The following is a 13731-nucleotide window of genomic DNA, read 5'->3' as shown; positions in this document are numbered from 1 at the left end:
ATTGCAAAAAACAAAACAAAACAAAAACAAAAACATGCAATATAATTCCTTGTATATCAAATTCAAAAACGTTAAAAACTGAGCAATATATTGTTTAAGGATACAAATAAATGTGGTAATGGAAATCAGGGGAATGATAAACACAAGACTGAAGACAGTTGTTGCCTCTGTGAAAGGAGATAGTAGAATGAGACTGAGAGGTACTCCACTCAGAGGACCTAAAAGGTAATGGTAATATACTTTTTCTTTTTTCTTTTTTTCTTTTTTTGAGACGGAGTCTTGCTCTGTCGCCCAGGCTGGAGTGCAGTGGTACGATCTCGGCTCACTGCAAGCTCCACCTCCCGGGTTCACACCATTCTCCTGCCTCAGCCTCCCGAGTAGCAGGGACTATAGGCGCCCACCACCACGCCTGGCTAATTTTTTGTATTTTTAGTAGAGACGGAGTTTCACCGTGTTAGCCAGCATGGTCTCAATCCCCTGACCTTGTGATCCACCCGCCTCGGCCTCCCAAAGTGCTGGGATTACAGGCGTGAGCCACCACGCCCAGCCTGGTAATATACTTTTTCTTAAACTTGATAGTGAGTACATAAGTATTTGTTGTTTCCTTATTATTTATATTTTACATGTATTTTGCTGATACTTATGTCTATTCACCGTTTAATAAAAACAGTATGAAACAAAGTAAGGAAATAACTATAAATTCAGGGAAGTAGTTGCTGGGGTACAGGAATGAGCATGGCATAGGGGGAATGAATGCATTTAAAAACTGGGACATAGGAAACCTCTATGTGGTCTTAAATAGTGGTACTGAAATGTTCTACTTCTTGGGGGATGGGTCCATATGTCTGTTGTATTCTTTTGCTTAATAATTTACTTGTATGTCAAATACATGCTTTTGTATATATTGAATAATTCATAATAAAAATTTTTCTTAAAAAGGCCATTCAGGTCTAGCAGTACCATTCAACTCACCAGAATGCATCTCACTGTGTGAACAGCACTTGGATCTTTATGGTTGGCTGCCCAGTGAAGTGGGATCTTGCCTTCAACATCAGGAATCCCAATGTTAGAATCATGCTTGATGAGCAGTTTCACGTGCTCAGGGTTATTGTAGTAGGCACTCCAATGCAGAGCTGTTTGCTGCAAAATCAAGAGGTTCTCAGAATAACAACAGTAACAACAACTAACTTTCCCCAAGCTTTTACTATGGGACAGGCACTGTTACAAGAGTTTTATACAGTAGTTCCCCTGTATCTTTGGTTTCACTTTTCATGATTTCAGGTCTCTGTGTTCAACCAAAGTCTAAAAATATTAAATAGAACATTCCAGAAAAAAACAATTTATAAGTTTTAAATTGTGTGCCATTCTAAATAACATGATGAAAGAGTGCTTCATCCCATCCCATCCTACCTGGGACACAAATCTTTCCTTGTTCAGCACATCCCCACTGTAGACATTCCCTGCCAGTTAGTCACCTAGCAGCCAACTCAGATATCCCATTCATTGTCACGATATTAGATTCACAGTGCTTGTGTTCAAGTCATCCTTCTTTTACTTAACGGCCCCAAAGCTCACAATTATTGATACTGGTGATTCAGACATGCCAAAGAGCAGCTATAAAGTGTTTCCTTTAAGTGAAAAGGTTAAAGCTCTCAATAAGAAAAATTTGTTGAGTTTGCTAAGCTCTGTGGTAAGAACAAATCTATCTGTGAAACTGTAAAGAAGGAAGAAGAAATTCATGATTTTGCTGTTGCATACCAAACTGCAAAAATTATGGCCATAGTGCCTGATAAGTGCTTAGTTAAGATGGAAAAAGTACTAAATTTGTGGGTGGAAGACATGAACAGAAATGTGTTCCTATTGACGGGAATTGGGTTTGACACTATCTGCAGTTTCAAGTATCCATTGGGGGTGTTGGAATATATTTCCTTTGAACAAGGGAGACTATTGTCTATTTAATTGCATGCAGTCATCTTACTATTCCTGGGAGACAAGTATGTTTTTAAATTTGCATGTGATTGATGAGGAAACAGCACATGGAACCTAAGTAATCTGCTCAGGGACATAAAGGAAGTAAATGGTTGAACTGAGATTTTAACCCTGGCAGTCTGACTCCAGAATCTGACCTCTTAGTCATGACAGTTATTTAGTTCATCTGGTACTGATAACACAGAGAAAGAGAAAGCGGCCCAGTCATTTAGAAATAATCATCAACAAGGTAAGTGATGATCTTGATAATGCACATCTGGTTATCACCAAGGACCTTAAGAACTTGATAGGATGTTTTGAATTTTAATATCTATAAAAAATCCATGCATATGCATCTGGAACCCATTCCAAATATCAGAAGATACATTTTAATTTAACTACAATTTTAGAGGATAAATTATTAGACCTAGTTATTGCTAAAAAGATACATTTTGAAAATACAGCAGTACTTGCTTTTGTCAACCTAAATTACAATGTCTCTCTAAAAGAAAATAATGTTTGGCCGGGTGCAGTGGCTCATGCCTGTAATCTCAGCACTTTGGGAGATCGAGGCAGGTGGATCACTTGAGGTCAGGAGTTCGAGACCAGCCAGGTCAACATGGTGAAACCCCTTCTCTACTAAAAATACAAAAATTAGTCGGGTGTGGTGGTGCATGCCTGTAATCCCAGCTACTCAGGAGGCTGAAGCATGAGAATTGCTTGAACCCGGGAGGTGGAGGTTTCAGTAAGCCGAGATCATACCACTACATGCCAGCCTGGGTGATAGAAAAAGAAAAAAAAGAAAGAAAATCATGTTTATTTGGTATCTGGTAGTAGGACGTTGTTAAACTGTGTACTCAAGTAAAGGAAGACAAAAGTTTTTAAAAGAAAAATGAGGAGGATTACATAATTGTTTTCAAATGATGATCCTTGGCTACAAAGATCAATAACAAAGATAATGCCAGTGCAAGGTTAGAAGGGCAGTTGCTGGGCAAATGTCTTTGAAGAAGTAATTTTTGTGTAAGGTTATGATGGCCTTTGTGCAAGGCTGTGGTTTTTGCACAGTTTGTGATTTTTTTTTTTTTTTTAAATCAGACAAGCACGAGAATCCTCTCTTTATGGCCTTCCCTGGCTCTGTCAGGTTTTGTTGTTGTTGTTTTAAACAGAAAGAACTCCATTTTGATTTTGACAATGTTCACACTTTATTTCAGATAAAAGTTAAAAATGATCATCTTGAACTTGTTGAAGTTGCTTTAAAATCTCTTCTGCTGTTCTCATCAACATACTTCTATACGACTGGCTTCCCTATTAGAAGAATTATTAAGAAAAAATGTAAGAACTGTTTAAATTTTTATCAGCCCTCATGAGTAGCATTGTCAGCAATCCAATCTACAATTAGATAATTTAATGAGCAGGAACCAAGCCCACCTGTCACATTAAAAACTTTAGAAACTGATATACCTGGTATTCCTTCAAGATGTACCTATAGGCATTTAATATGAACAGTCACTATTTAACCTATTACTTTTGCTTACTAACAACTGCAGATTTTTAAAAAGCCACAAGTATAATAGCATTCACTAACTGCCTATAACCACATCTTCAATAAACAACATGTAATTCCTTTCTTTTCCTATGTTATACTTGTTCTGATTCTGTTTACTGAAATTCAATACTATGCTGAACCTAACAGTAATCCTATTATCCTTTTTCCATACATATAAAAACTGGGGCACAGAGGAGTTAAGCAATTTGCCCAAGGATACAGAACAAGTTAAGTAGTGGATTCTGGGTTGAAACCCAGGAAGTCTGATACCAAAGTGTAGGCCACTAAACCATTATGCACTTAGGACATTGCCATGGGCATTTGGCTATCATGAGTCTAACCACTTATAGTAACTATTATGACTCCCTGTCAAATGTTGGGTTTTGGAGTTAAGGCAGGACTAGACTTTTTTTTTTTTTTTTTGAGACAGAGTCTCACTCTGTCACCCAGGCTGGAATTCAGTGGCGCTATCTGGGCTCACTGCAACCTCTGCCTCCCAGGTTCAAGTGATTCTCATTCCTCAGCTTCCTGAGTAGCTGGGATTACAAGTGCACACCACCATGCCCAGCTAATTTTTGTAGTTTTAGTAGGGACAAGGTTTCACTATGTTGGCCAGGCCAGTCTTGAACTCCTGACCTCAGGTGATCCACTTGCCTTGGCCTCCCAAAATGCTGTGATTACAGGCATGAGCCAACATGCCCGGCTGACAGGACTAGATCTGAAGTCTAGTTCTGCCACTTGCATCTTAGGCAAAATTTTAATCTTCCTGAGCTTCAGTTTTTCCATTTGTAAAAAGGAGATGATACTACCTAACACACATGGTTGCTGAGAGGATTAAACGACAGAATTGAAATGAAACACTTCCCTGAGATGTATGGAGATTTGGAATTGTTCTACCATGTATATATGTGGTAATTTAGGCCTTCTTCCTTGAAATTTCACATCATAAAAGGAAGCATTTGCTTTCTGGTCTTATTAGTGTTCGATTTTGAGTATCCATTACCTTGTTTTTATCCTGTGTATCCACTTCTCCTGGTGCCATAAACTTCAGCAGAAGTGCCAAACACTTAGGGCTCCTGTGCCGGGTAGTCAAGTGCAAAGGAGTCATCTCTTCCAGATCCTTTTGCATCCAGTTTGCTCTGCGTGTAAGTAAGAGTTTCACGAAACGATAATTTCCCTAAATAAAAAACAAGATATGATAAGAAAAAAATGTACTATGGGGTCAAATTTTTTTTTAATTTTAAAATGTTTTAAGTATGCTAATTATTCTTCTACAGTAACAACATTCAGAGAAATTGATAAAGAAAAATGTTTGTAATTCCACTATACTCAGATATCAATTGTTTTATTTTTTTCATGTTTCCTTCCAAGAACTTTTTTCATGAATATAATTCACATAGTGGCCGGTCAATATTTTATTGCAAATAAAAGCAACATGTTTTATTTAACCAATCTATTATTGTTAACATCTAGAATATTTTAATATTTTATTTTGTAGAAAATGCTTCAATGTACATCTTTTTTCATATTTTTTTTCTTAATCGTTTCACAAGAATAAATTATCAGGAACCAAATTGTTGGGTCAAAGACGTTTGCACATTTTAGTGTTTGGTGTATTTTCCAAATTGCTATCTAACAGCAGCAATGTGTAGGTGTATTAGTTTCAGCACATTTTGACCAACATACTACCTATTATTTATACTCAAAGTATAATAATGTGAAATAAGCAGAGATGTTAAATCCCAATTTACAGGTGAGGAAACTGAGATTCAAAGAAGTTAAATGTTTTGTTCAGGGCCCTCTGGTTAATAAGGGAAGGATGATTAGTTTTCTTAAAGAGAGCTATTTATGGGTACAACTAAGGTAGAAGCAGCTTATTCAAAGTTTGGATACCAGACTCATATGGTCACCTAAATGCCAACTCAGAAGTCATGGCAGGCCCATCCACTTGCAGGCAGTACTCTCCGTGTCAGTTAAATCCTCCAATCTGGTAGAATCAACCCACCTCAAGAAAGAAGCAGGCCAGGTGCGGTGGCTCACACCTGTGATCCCAGCACTTTGGGAGGCTGAGGTGAGTGGATCATGAGGTCAGGAGTTCAAGACCAGCCTGGCCAACATGGTGAAACCCTGTCTCTACTAAAAATATAAAAATTAGCCAGGCGTGGTGGCAGGCCCCTGTAATCCGAGCTACTCGGGAGGCTGAGGCAGAGAATTGCTTGAACCCAGGAGGCGGAGGTTGCAGTGAGCCGAGATCGCACCACTGTACTCCAGCCTGGGTGACAGAGCGGGACTCTGTCTCAAAAAAAAAAGAAAGAAAGAAAGAAAAGAAAGAAGCTTAGCTACAAGGGCCATACCAAGAGTGTTAATGAGGCAGGCCAACCATTACATAGTAAGTTTGTGTAACATGGGAGCTTTGAACAAAGTAAGACTCTAAAAATTGTTCTTCTGGGCTCTTTTCTCAGGTCTAGTTCCTCATTTTTACTTCCAGTTGAAGGTTTCTATGTGCTTGGTACCTCAGATATTTCAAGGGCAGTGGGATCAAACAGTATTGCTTGATCAAGTTCTCGGCCTACTTTGTGCCTATTTATCTCTCCCTATTCAGAGGATAATGGCAGGCAGGATTATTTGTCCATTTGTCATCCTTAACCTTGTTAGAAGTGGGCCCTTTTAGCATGATAATGCATTGATGTTCTCCTATGAGGGACTATCAATATTAGTAAGGAAGACTTTTTTTTTTTTTTGAGACGGAGTCTCGCTCTGTCGCCCAGGCTGGAGTGCAGTGGCGTGATCTTGGCTCACTGCAAGCTCTGCTTCCCAGGTTCACGCCATTCTCCTGCCTCAGCCTCCCGAGTAGCTGGGACTACAGGTGCCCGCTACCATGCCCGGCTAATTTTTTGTATTTTTTAGTAGAGGCGGGGTTTCACTGTGTTAGCCAGGATGGTCTCGATCTCCTGACCTCATGATCCGCCTGCCTCAGCCTCCCAAAGTGCTGGGATTACAGGCGTGAGCCACCGCGCCCGGCCTGGAAGACATTTTTTAATCAAGCAGACCACCCACTGTGAAGAATGTGCAGCTCTACAGCAAGCTTGTCCAAACCGTGGCACCCGGGTTGCATGCGGCCCAGGATGGCTTTGAATGTGACCCAAAAAAATTCGTAAAGTTTCTAAAAACATTATGAGATTTTTTGCATTTTTTTTTTTTTTGGCTCATCAGTTATTGTTAGTGCTAGTGTATTTTATGTGCAGCCAAAGACAATTCTTCTTCCAATGTGGCCCAGGGAAGCCAAAAGACTGGACATCCCTGCTGTAAGGCACGATTACTAGAGTGACAGTGAGGTGCACAAGGACTACTCAGAACTAACTGCTTGCCCACAGGGGCAGAGATGGGACTGACTCAGTCCACCACAGGGGCAGAGATAAGAGAAGATAAGAAAGACTATGGCTAGGAAAGAGGATCTGTAGACTGTCTATATTAGATGGGAAGACTTAGAATAGGTGGAAAAGCCAATGGACTCTACTGGATATTTCCTCTCAGAGAGGCTTCCCTTGACGACCCTAAATAGAATTTACTTTGTTATTCTTTATTCTAGTACCTATTCATTTCCTTCACAGTACTTTTCTCAGTTTGTAACTACATATATATTTGTTTGTTTCTCTTCTGTGTGAGCTCCCTCACAAACTGTAAGCTCCATGAAGGCAGAGACCATGTTTTATTGATCCCTGTGCCCAGCATAGTTCCTGGCACAGAATAGGTGCCTAATAAATATTACTTGAAGAAATGAGTAAATAAGAAGAAATGAAATATCTTCTAGAGGTTTTTGTTTTCATTTAAAAATTCTTATTTACAAGCCTGGTCATGGTGGCTCATGCCTGTAATTCCAGCACTTTGGGTGGCCGAGACGAGCAGATCACAGGAGTTTCAGACCAGCCTGGCTAATATGGTGAAATCCTGTCTCTACTAAAAATACACAAAAAATTAGCTGTGTGTGGTGGTGCAAGCCCGTGGTCCCAGCTACTTGGGAGGGTGAGGCATGAGAATCTTGAACCCAGGAAGTAGAGGTTCCAGTGAGCTGAGATTGCACCACTGCACTCCAGCCTGGGTGACAGAGTGAGACTCTGTCTCAAAAAAAGAATTAAAAATAAATAAATAAATAATAATAAAAATTCTTATTTACAGTTGCTATATTAGATCATAACAGTTAAGAATCTTAATTCTCAAATACCTGGTATTTGGTTATTCTTACTTTTTAATGTTTCATTTTTCTGAGCTTCATTAATAGTGTACATCATTTATCTAGACTTCTCATTTCATTTGATGTCAGTTCTTGAGAAGGAAGATGCTAAAATTTCCTCAAGAGGGCACCCTGCTCTAAATTTCTTGCCATCTTTTCTTTGAAAAAAAAAGTGTCCAGGAAAAACAAATCCGTGTGACACTTCATACCGAAAAATAAAGTTTGACCTTTCTGAACATAACATTTCAAATATTACAGAATAATTCATCACGACCTTTTAAAGATACTCAATCAGACAGTCATTTTGATTGTGAAATTACAGGAAAAGGGAAGGAGAAGAAGGAAACTAGTATATGTTGGTTGGGGTAACGACTGAGTTACAGACACAGTACTTGGTGTATTTACACTTTACATTATTCTGAGGACTCTACCCTCACAAGACACAGTGCAACCCAGTAATGATATTTACTCATTCATTCATTCATTCATTCAACAAACATTCATTGAGCCTTGTTATGAAGCAGATAACAGTACAATGTTTGTACTTCGTTTTACTTACTACAAAGCTCTTTAACATAATTTCATCTTTGTTTCTCACAGAAGTATCATCGAAAATTTTCACAGATTAAATAAACTATCCTCCTATGCCTCTATTTTCTTATATATAAGGGGTAATAATGGTACCTGCAATTATTATGCATATGAAATGAGATAAATGATATTTATAAAAGTTCTTAGAACAATGCACAAAGCAAATGCTCAGATGTTTGCTATTATTATAAATAGTTTTCCAGTGTGGAGTATTCAACAAAACATAGATGGTCAGATAGAACCAAGAATGGCCCATGATAAAGGGCATGCAGATAGAAAGATCTGATTGTAATATACATAGTTCAGCTGGTGATTAAGAACCAAGATTATGAAAAGGTAAAAGTAAAAATAGTTAGAAGGTTATAAATAGAGTAGTCCCCCTTTATCTGCTGGGGATACATTCCAAGATCCCCAGTCAATATATGAAACTGCAGATAGAATCAAACCCTCTATATACACTATTTTTTTCCTATACACACATATCTATGGTAAAGTTTAATTTATAAATTAGGCACAGTAAAAGATTAACAATAACTAATAATAAAATAGAATAATTATAATAATATACTGTAAGAAAAGTTATGTGAATGTGGTCTTTTTTTCTCAAAATACCGTAGTATTTTTAGACCATGGTTGACCACAGTAAATGAAATCACAGAAAGCAAAACCATGGATAATGGGGAATCACAGTAGTGGTTTTTCTGATTTTTTTTTACACTGAGAAAGATGTCTATATTCCGCTTACAGATAATGATAATATAGGACCAACAAAGGCATAGCCAATAGGAATTTAGCAGGTACCCTGGGGAGGAGTCAGCTATATGATAAGGCCAGCATCTCCTATTTCAAATGACAGAGACCCATCAGATATTATCTATGAAGACTGGACTAGAAACAATATAATTTTCCTGGACCAAGGCCAACCTGTTTGTTCTCCTGAACAAGCAACTGGTTGGACACAGTGGCTCACACCTGTAATCCTAGCACTTTGGGAGGCCGAGGTGGGAAGATCACTTCCGCCCAGAGGTCAAAGCTGCAGTGAGCCTTAATTATGCCACTGCGCCCCAGCCTGAGTATCAGAGAAGACCTTGTCTCAAAAAAAAAAAAAAGCCCATTGTATGCAAATTCAGTCTTTGGGAATGAGCAGAAGGGACAGAGAACTTTAAGTGCTAAAATCAGGAGAATATTTCTAGTATCAATGGAACAGAGGAAGATACTAGTTTGAGGCAGCATGCTAATTTGACAACCCTCTGAAGGTTGTGTGACCCTTCAGACCCATGTTATAGGCTACTTTGCTTCCTGTAAAACCTTCTCATTATAGAAAGTCTAAATACTTCCTCAATATTTTTTGAACTGAGGAGTTCTCATGTTTTTGAGAATATTCTTATAATGCGAATATTTTCTGGAGGATTTGGAAGTTAATCTATTTTTTTGGGTTGGGGGGACAGAGTCTCACTCTGTCGCCTAGCTGGAGTGCAGTAGCACAATCTCACCTCACCGCAACCTATGCCTCCAGGGTTGAAGCAATTCTCCTGCCTCAGTTTCCTGAATAGCTGAGATTACAGGTGCCTGCCACCATGCCTGGTAAATCAGGGTTTCATCATGTTGGCCAGGCTGGTCTCAAACTCCTGACCTCAGGTGATCTGCCTGCCTTGGCCTCCCAAAGTGCTGGGATTATAGGTGTGAGCCACTGAGCCTGGCCTGGAAGTTAATCATTTAATATAACCTGTTAGAGCTACACAGAAACTGATCCTGTTGGGAGGACTGTTTGCTTTAGGGTCTGCTTTTATAATTTTGGAGTGGAAATAGTATAGGGTGAAGGAGATCATAGATCAAAAGAGTACATATGCTTAAGAAAATTCTGATGGTAGGTAAGCAGAAGTAAGGGAGCTGAAGTTACAGGACGGTCTTGATTTAGTCATTTAAAAGGATGTTACGCTGCTATGATCAGGTCCATCATGCTTCTGAAATGTGAAAACATTTCCTAATATCTCTGAAATAGTGAATATTTTTTTTTTCATTACGTGGTCATAATTTTCATCTAAATCTTCCTGTAATTAACACCAAGAGCTTCTTTTGTCGGTCACATAAAGATTATGACACTTTCCAAATGACATTCTCCAAATGTATGAAAAGGGTGAAAGAGAATGAAAAGTTCTCTGACCCAGAGAATAGCACTTGAAATGAATCTGGGAAACAAATTAGCCCAAAATGTGAATTTTAACTTTATATTTGTGTCTGCCCAGTTCTCGTAAGACGAACTCCTTTTTTTTTTTTTTTTTTAAAAAAAAAAGCATAGTTATTTAATGGTAATAACAATGATATGGAGATTTTCAGCAAAGTATTTTGGTATTTTGCTTTAGATTTTTCATTTTTAAGTAATAAAACCTAACAGATAAAGTTAATACTTCTTTTGTGTACCCAATTCCATTACCTTCTCTCCCTCTTTGGAGACTACTATCCTGAATTGGGTGTTTATCATTCCAATGAATGTTTTTCCACTTCTATTTCATATAAACATATATATATCCATAAATGACATAGTACTGTTTTACATGTTTTCAATCTTTGTATAAATGGTATTGCAAGAATCGTGTCATTTTTTACTCAAGGCAGTATTTTTCAGATTTATTCATGTTGCCTGGGTCCATACATTTTCACTGGAATAAGTATGTTATCACATGAAAATAATATATTTATTCTTTTATAGAGGAATATTTAGCATGTTTCTCATTTTTCACAATTACAAACAATATTGTAATGAATATCCTCATACATATCTCCTGGTAAGTACATAAGAATTTCTGAAACTTCTGGGTTGAGATTGCTCTCTAAAATAGCTACTCCAAGTTAACATTCGTAACAATAATGTATGAGTTCCTGTTTCTCCACATCCTCAGCATACTTTGTTTTGTCAGACTTGCTAATTTTTGCCAATCTGATGGTTATAGTTTTTTGTTTTGTTTTTTAATAGAAGGGGTCTTGCTATAGCTTGCCCAGGCTGGACTCAACTCTTGGGCTCAAGCGATCCTACCACCCCAGCCTCTCAAGTAGCTGGGGCTACAGGTGTGCACCACTCTGTGCCTGGCTTACAGTTGGGTTTTGATGTGTATTTCCCGAATTGAGGTGGAACGTTTTTACATGTTTGTTGGATATTTGTTTCTTTTATAAATAGCCTTCTTGTGTTGTAACTCATTTCTGAACTTGGCTATTTGTTTTTTTTTTTTTTTTTTGAGACGGAGTCTCGCTCTGTCGCCCGGACTGGAGTGCGGTGGCCGGATGTCAGCTCACTGCAAGCTCCGCCTCCCGGGTTTACACTGCCTCAGCCTCCCGAGTAGCTGGGACTACAGGCGCCCGCCACCTCGCCCGGCTAATTTTTTGTTTTTTAGTAGAGACGGGGTTTCACTGTGTTAGCCAGGATGGTCTCGATCTCCTGACCTTGTGATCCGCCCGTCTCAGCCTCCCAAAGTGCTGGGATTACAGGCTTGAGCCACCGCGCCCGGCCGGCTATTTGTTTTTTTCTTACTGATCTACAGGAGTTCTTTATGTATTCTGGATACTAATTCTTGGTTGGTTTTGCAAATATTTTCTCTGTGTGGCTTATCTTTTTGCTTTCTTTATGCTCTCCTACTAGCAATGAATTCATAATCTGAATAATATTGTTTGCTTTGTTAGCATTAGATTTCTTCAAATATTTTGAAATTGTGTCTGCAGGTTCATTTTTGCTTTTCATTTGTTTGCTTTGTTTTCCTTTTTTCTCCTTGTTGATACACACAGCATCTTCCACCCAGCTCCTAGTCCATTATAACAATCTGGTCTTACACAGATCTCCTGGAGCCCTATCTCCAGTGATATTAGGGATGTCACAATTACTATCAGTGAGCTAGTGAGTAGCTTCCTGACCTGAGGCTTGGATGGTGTCTTGTTTCTGCCATTTCTCTAGACAAACAGCCTCCTCTAAGGTTGTAGCCTCATAGTGAGGCAAAGAATATTCCAAAATTCTAAGAATTTTCTTGCCCTTTGCACAAAAATGACCACCTTTTAATCAGTGAAAAGGAAGGAGGCATCTTCCTGAACCCTATTCCGAAATCATATTCTACAGGACTGCTGTTTATTCCCAGTAAGTGCTTTTATTATTAACTTCTAGACAATTGGCAGCTGATCCTCAAAATATTCTGGAACCCACCTCTACATTTTTTCCCAAAATGGCTACCATATTTTCTATATCTGTTTCCCTGGGGCCTTTGCTATTTGCTTCCTCTTCAGCTGAGATAATTACTTTAGCAGATTTCAATGCCCAAGACTTGACTAAAACTGTCTACAGTGACCTCTCTCCCCACTGGAGTACTGAAGAGGCCAGATGTTTTCCCAAAACCAATACTTTGAGACCTACATGTTTTCCAATTAATTTCTTTGCATTCTTGTTCTCTCTGTGTCCCCAGTGCTTATATTTTCTGTCACTGTACTTGGAGAGAAAAACAAATGCTCACTATGTATACAAATGTTCACCATATTTTTTTGTTCATTTACAAATTGGTATATAATTTTGGCCTAGAAAAATAACTATATTTATAATAGCACACACAAATTTAAAGTAGGTACTCTGTCATAGTTCATTTTAAATCCTAACTATATTATATACCCAAAATACATTACTTAAAAATTGAAATGGAAAAATAGAAACATGATTTGTTATTAATTCTAATGATAGCTATATAATTATGTATTTATAAACTCTTAAGGCATTTACTGTATTAATTTTTAAAAACAATTACTATCCCTAGGAAGTATATAGGTCACAAATATCAGTAATTTCATTATATCAAACTTTTCTGTAGTGGTTGCAGACACAAATGAGTTTTGGAAATACCACAATAGTGTTGGGAGAGGCAATCTGCCCTGAGCCTTGAGTGTCCCTGAACGTACTAATTGGGTATGCCAATAATGCAAAAGCTTGACTCCTCTTTACTGGGACCATTTTTCAGAGTGGGGTTTGGAGTGAGCAATCTTGAGTGATGAGGTAATGTCACCCACTGGGGCAAAGAAGAAGCAGGCTTGCTTACTACTCTATTTACTAAAAGCTGGAGATTCCCAAAATTTAGCAGTCTTTAGATGTCATGCAAACCCACTGTGTGCTGGGCCCATCCGAGTCCTCTATATTGCCCCCATAATCCTTGGGGGGAGGGAAACTGGTGCAAACAGATAAGTACTCCTAGCTATGCCATTAGTAATAATACTTTTTGTCTCTGATGGGAGTCTTGTGTCCTCTGCCAGCATCTGCAGCTAACTTATTACCTTGTAAATAGGGTTAATTAAATGCCAGAACTGACAAGACAGTAAAAGATGATAGGATGCTGACAGGGACATAGTTTTCCTTTCTTTTTTCTTTTCTTTT

The 13731-nt window shown here is 38.4% G+C and overlaps 1 protein-coding gene across 1 annotated transcript in view; it reads right to left on the bottom strand.

The window, feature by feature from the left end:
- Positions 1–972: 972 nt before the first annotated feature.
- The window catches only part of LOC105528519 (inversin-like), a gene marked incomplete at its 3' end in the record, with an annotated part of 125518 nt that continues 112759 nt past the window's right edge, over positions 973–13731 (bottom strand). The window contains exons 4-5 of the mRNA XM_011965294.1: positions 4518–4691; positions 973–1140 (exon numbers count right to left, since the gene is read on the bottom strand). Coding sequence (XP_011820684.1) covers positions 973–1140; positions 4518–4691 — 342 coding nt within the window. The remainder of the gene's footprint in view (positions 1141–4517; positions 4692–13731) is intronic.

The sequence above is a fragment of the Mandrillus leucophaeus genome, unplaced genomic scaffold (genome assembly GCF_000951045.1).
Source record: "Mandrillus leucophaeus isolate KB7577 unplaced genomic scaffold, Mleu.le_1.0 Scaffold1181, whole genome shotgun sequence".
Lineage (NCBI taxonomy): Eukaryota > Metazoa > Chordata > Mammalia > Primates > Cercopithecidae > Mandrillus > Mandrillus leucophaeus.
Note: the sequence above shows the minus strand (reverse complement) of the source record. Positions and strands in the feature narration are given on the sequence as shown.